The sequence below is a fragment of the Acomys russatus genome, chromosome 1 (genome assembly GCF_903995435.1).
Source record: "Acomys russatus chromosome 1, mAcoRus1.1, whole genome shotgun sequence".
NCBI lineage: Eukaryota > Metazoa > Chordata > Mammalia > Rodentia > Muridae > Acomys > Acomys russatus.
Genome location: NC_067137.1, coordinates 39,844,721 through 39,850,720, shown reverse-complemented (window position 1 = coordinate 39,850,720; position 6,000 = coordinate 39,844,721). Strand labels below are relative to the sequence as shown.

Below are 6,000 nucleotides of genomic sequence, written 5' to 3'. Positions count from 1 at the left end.
GACAGCTGTTTACCCAGAATTCCCTGGGGCTTGTAGATAGGAAGATCACCATCAACACCTTGGTCCTTCTTTGCATCCTGGCCTTGCCATCCTCCTGCTATTCTTGTGCTGACCTCTCTTCATTTTCTTCCTTCCTAGGTACCTTGAGCTCTGCTCTGTCTGCTGTACCCAGGGCTCCCCTTCTCGGCTGGATGGAATCTTAGTACATGGACTTTTCCTTCCGCCTAACGGAAGAGGCACCTGAATGCTCATAAGTGCAGCAGGACACCACGACCTGGCTGGAAGATATCACCTCTCCTTGCCTCTGCCCTTCTCACAGGTACCTGTGGACCCCAGAAAGGAAGGAAAGCTTAGAGATTTTTCTTTATTCCTTTCTCACTATCAAAGTCTCAGGCCAGTGCCAGAGACAATTGTACTGCCTGAGTATAATTTTCTACCCTTCTTAAACCAAGGCATGTAGGTGAATTTCTTCGGGGCTCTCCCTGGATGAATTTTAAGGAGTGTTGCAGGTGCCGACTGTTAAATTTATGCTTTGCAACAGACTTCTCTTTGGCTGCTTATTTTCACTGCATGAGACTGATGTTCCTACTCTCGCGCTGGAGCTTTGGTGACAGGGTCAGAAGGCTGTTGTCACTTGTGTGACTCATCTGGGGCGGCGGGGGGGGAGGGGGGGAGTCTCCTTGGTTCATCTGTGCTCTAGCAACATAAGGAATAAGTTCTCATGCGTGCCTGGTGCTCTTGTCACTCAGAACTCGCCGTCAACACAGCAGCACCAGGACTGGTTCCTGCTGTCTGTCAGGCAGAGGTGTGAAGACAGGGTAGGAACAACCATGGGGAGACACTGTGTACAGCTGATAGTGTGAGGAAGTAAACTATGATAGCTGTCAAGGCACAGATGTAGAGAGAAGAAAATGTAGGGAAATCTTTGTAAGTATACATATAGCAGTTTTTTTTATAGGTGGCCCTGGGAGGGCTTTTTAAACAGGTGGGATTTGAACTCAGACTTCAAGGAGCTACCAGCATTAACCACTTAGCACCTGGGCAAAAACATTGTTGAGGAAACCTCAGGTCACCAAGACCTGAAACCAGTGCCTCTCGGCAGCTTTGCAGGACCTTTGGAGGACAGGGTGTCCCAAAGGGAGCCTGGGAAAGTTAGGCTGGATTCAAAGATGGCAGGAACCTGGGTTGTTAGGCGCAACCACCACTCGGGGATTTCAGATTGCATCCTGGGAAACTTGTGCAGTTTTAAGTGGGGGAGGAGGAAGGGAATCTGCATTCCGCTTGAGGAGACTCATTTTGCTGGCTGTGATGGGAGTAGACACAGAGGGTGAAGGGCAGAGGTCGAATCAGGAAGCTGTCCCTGAGGCCACTAGAAGAAATCACTGTGGCATCAAGACAATACACAGTGGTTGTGTATTGCTCAGGCATGGAAGAAGTGGAGGAAAGTGGGCACTCACTGGGGGGAGGGTCTCTCTTAAAGATAGATACCATAACTTATCATTAGAAAAATGGAAAGGCTTATAAAGATTGTAAAGATGCTGAGTGTGTGTTCACACGACTGGCCAGAAAGGGAAAGGACAGGCTGGAGAAGGTTTGGACTCAGGAAGGGGCTAGAAAGTTCCTTTGTCGACATGTTGAGTCTGTAGTGATGACAGGACACCCCAGTGGGGATGCTGCACTGGCCACTATCTCAGAACCTGTGCTAAGAGCTTATCTACACTGATGAGGGTAAATAGGATTCTGACCAATGGCCACTACTTAAAGTAATAAGCTATAAGATGCCCAGTGAGGGAAGATTTTAAAAGTTGAGCTGTGGGACTTTCTAGTTACATGAAGACCCTGACTGGAGGGTTGGCCTCTAAAGGAGACCTGGAGGGAACAGCAAAGAAGGAAGGGGATGCCTTTCTAAAGGCATTTTCAGGAGTTACCAAGGAGCTATCAATGTTGACTGTCCATTTGACAGGGTTAGAATCACCTAGGAGACACATTTCAGATCCTATTTGTGAGGGAGTTTCCAGTTGGGTTAAATGAGACAAGCAAACTTACCCTAAGTGTGGGTACCAACTTGCCATGGGCTGATCTACTGAACTGACCCAATATGTGAAAGCTGTTGAGCACCAGCATTCACCTCCCTGCCTCTGATTTGCCTGGGATGGTTATGGTTTTTGCCTATGGTTTACCATAATTAATGACACCTTTTGGTGTCAGACAAAGGCCAACTTTGGACACTAAGTGACGTGATCACCCGGTTCACAGGCTTCTTGTATCCACCACCTTCTGGCTGCTCTAAATCTCTCCTGGGATCTAAAGAGGCACCAACCCGAGTCCACTTTCTAGTGCTCTGTCTCTGTTTGGCTGAACAGAGAGGGACAAAATGAGAGAGACTGAAGCTGCTGGCATGTAGGAGGGATAAAGTGTCTACTCACAGTGGGGCCAGAGACACAGAATGCTGAAGGGAAGGTCCATACCTTTGGCATCAGGGACTTAGGGGAGATGATTATGGGCACTTGTGTGTGCCCACCTCTGAGAGATGAGAGAACTGAGACTCTTAGGGTGTTTGAAGAAATTTAACAATCTCCATGGTGCTTTTCCTGAGCCCTAGAAACTCAGGCATTCCTATACCCTGAGTTTTCATAGTTTGTTCTTCAAAAGGGTCTGCTTAGGGCAACTCCCCATATCCACCCTCTACGTACCCACATTACCAGGTCACTCTTCTGAGGACAGTGGGACTGATAAATGATGTGTCACTGATGATTTTTTTTTTTTGTCCAGTACCATGGGCACGCACATGGTGGCATCAAAAATGACTTTTCAAGTGACATTCCTGCTGCCCATCTCTCCCTTGGAACACGGTGTTGTGAGCCTTTATCTTCTCGTTAACATTGTAAGATCATTCTAGTGCTGTCTGCAAGGAACTTCCTGATCCAGAGAAGCAGACTCTCATCTGTGGTGTTAGCCATCCGGGAGCAGACCAGAAAGCTTTTTAATGATGAGTGGAGTCCGCGTTCTGTCCAGCTACCGCCCACATCCACCTCCCAGGACATTTGTTTAGGAATCTGTCACAGATTCCAAAAAGTATGAAATGGCTTCATACTAATGAAAAAAATTCAGGCTAAAGAGGCCAGAATACCAGAGAATGACAGGTTCCAATGCCTCCAGATGCCCCCAGTACATACATCTGGAGTGGAAGCAGTGAGGGGATGTATAGATTTCAGCTTTTTCTTCTGATTTGCTTCCCACTTCCTCCAATTTGGAAAATGGCCTTTATTTTAAAGGGGGATGGGAAAGTCTGACTGAGAAAGTTTGGCAGGGCCTTGAAACTCCCTCGGCTTGGGGAACAGCTGGAATTCAGAGAACCAGTCGGGTTATCCTAGCTCCCCGCTGCTGAGCAGTGGGCTTCAGATGCTGCAGGGCTGAAACAGCTGAGGACCTCCAACCAGGTAGACGGGTCTCAGTGCCCTGTTTCCGTGGGATCAGGGGCATTGACCTGGAGACATTAGATCGTCACTATTTTTTGAAGCAGGGTCGATGTTCCAGCTAGCATGGCTAGCCAGTGGGCTCCTGGGTCTGCCTGTCTCTACTCCCTAACACTGAGGTTCCAGGCATACCATGCCCAGCTTTTTGTGGGTATTGGGGTATTGAATTCAGAAGGTGCTTTCATGCCAACTGCACTTGCCCACTAAGGTGACTCTGCAGTCTTCCTGTGCTTCTGTTTGTCACTCGATTGCGGAGACTCTAAGAGACACAGCTGCAGATCCACACAGGCTAGTGATGGTACATTTGGACAAGTTCGTTGGAAGCTGTGAGCTTTATCCCAGGAGCAACGTAAAGAGTAGGAGAAAACCCAGAAGGAGAGCCTGAGATACGTGCTGAACGAAGATTAATGTTACCTTCCTCTGTTTTTTTTTTTTGTTTTTTTTTTTGGTTTTTTCGAGACAGGGTTTCTCTGTGCAGCCTTGGCCATCCTGGACTCACTTTGTAGACCAGGCTGGCCTCGAACTCACAGCGATCCACCTGCCTCTGCCTCCCGAGTGCTGGGATTAAAGGCGTGCGCCTTTGGTTTTAAAACTACAGTTGCTTGTGTTATTCCCTCAAGGCCAACAGCGGAGTTTTCATAGACGCACTGTTCACACTTACACAAGTTCCATGCAGCCTTCTCCCACATTTGCTGCATAAGTAACTCCCCACTTTAGCTCCATTTACTATTGCTGCATTAAATATAAATGAGAAAGCCATTAGTGTCTTGGCCTTGTCATATGCGTTAGAGTGGATAGCATAATTCAATCATCGCAACCTCATCTTAGCCCAGACTTTATGGGTTATAATAGATTGTGTGAGTTGTGCCTTATCGTGTATTTCTCAGAGTTTTAGAACCTCCATCTCCGCCTACATATTATACACATAGAATATATATATATATATATGTATATATAACAAAAGGGAAACATTTGGGTTCAAACTCTAGGTGGGGCTGCATCTGATAGAATACAGGTATAATTGATAGTTTGAACACAATCTTTTCCCATTTCCATCATCGCAGCAATGATCAAAACAGCCAAATGGTCCTCACCAGCATATAATTAAAGAATTCTTGTGATCAGATTACAATCACATGGTCATTTCCTCCCCAACTTCTTTCTAGGTATATGGACCTAAACAGTCTGTGTTTGAGAGACAAATCATGGATACAGTTGAGTTATTTAATGCCATTCCCATGTAGCTTTTTTACACGTTCTAGCTGCCTTTCTTTTGCTAGGACAAAACTTTGACCAACAGCCACTTAGGGAGGCTTGCAGGTCCCAGTCCATCACTGAGAGAAGTCAGGGCAGGAACCCAGACAAGGCCTTGAAGTAGACACCATACCACTCCCAGCTTTTTGTGTAGACTCTGGTATCTGAACTCAAGTCAGTGTTCTTCCCCACAAAGCATCTCCTCAGCTTGTGTTCTAACTTAGTCCTATTGTTCCCTAGAGCTGTAGTTATAACGCAGCCATCCTCCTGTCGCAGACATGTGAGTTATTGCCAGTCTTGGCTATCACAAGCCTGCTACTGTCAATATTCTTGCATATCTTTCTCACCCGCAAGTACGTGTTTTTTTTTTTTTTTTTCCTTGATGAAAAAAAGCTACACAGGGCACCTTGTGCCAAAGAGAGGCACACTAATGATCAGGTACAAGAGACCACCATGGTGATAGCCGAAAGCATGCTAAACTCTACCCTCTTGCCAGCAGAGAACTAGTCTCCTTTAACGCCGTGCTTTAACAACAACCCATCACTTAGCACTGTAGGGCTTGTTCATTTTTCCCCAGCTAATGGTGATGGAACTCTCACATGACAGCTCACACCTGCACACTGCACCCTTCTCAGTGTTAATGGCCATTGTGTCCCACTGGTCTCCTTTATCCTTTAAGCTGTATTTTCCCTCACTGACTTGAAAAGCCAGTCTTCATATGTTCTGAAGAGTATTGTTCATTTTGTGGGCTAAAAATAGCACCTCCCAGTTTGTGCCATTGATTTTCATTTTCTGTGAAGTGTCTTTTTGATGGCCACGTATCCTTGACGCAGCATACAGAATCTTATCAATTTTGCCTGACAGTTAAGGCCATGTGCTTGAGATGCTCTGTATTCCAAGGTCTTAAATCAATCCTTTATGTTTTCTTTGGATAGTTTTGTAAATTATTGGACAGTACATTGTGTGTGGGATATTGTAAACTGATATTATTTTTATCCATGGAAGACAAATAACGCCCAGGGTTCTATGGATCAGCACTCCCTTTTCCCCACAATCCTGAGGCATGCACACTCTTTTATGTGCTGTGTATATTCATGTTTAAGGTTCCTTCTGTCACTTTATCTGATCACTTCCATGTCACTACTTCTTGTGGTATTACTTCAGCTCTTGAAGAAAGTTGCGTAATTGGACCCCCACAAAATTACATTTTTTTCTTGACTATACTTGGACCTTTGAAGTTCTATAAAACTATAGATCTAATTGATAAAGC

At 45.7% G+C, this 6,000-nt stretch overlaps 1 protein-coding gene across 2 annotated transcripts in view; it reads left to right on the top strand.

Annotated features, from left to right (window-relative positions):
- Positions 1-217: 217 nt before the first annotated feature.
- Rnf144a (ring finger protein 144A) overlaps positions 218-6,000 on the top strand; it is an 85,558-nt gene continuing 79,775 nt past the window's right edge. Inside the window, exon 1 of one of the 2 annotated variants that reach the window (XM_051144182.1) lies at positions 218-319. In XM_051144182.1, the coding sequence (XP_051000139.1) occupies positions 245-319 (75 nt within the window). In that variant the 5' untranslated portion in view covers positions 218-244. The remainder of the gene's footprint in view (positions 320-6,000) is intronic. The other variant, XM_051144173.1, reaches the window with a different exon arrangement.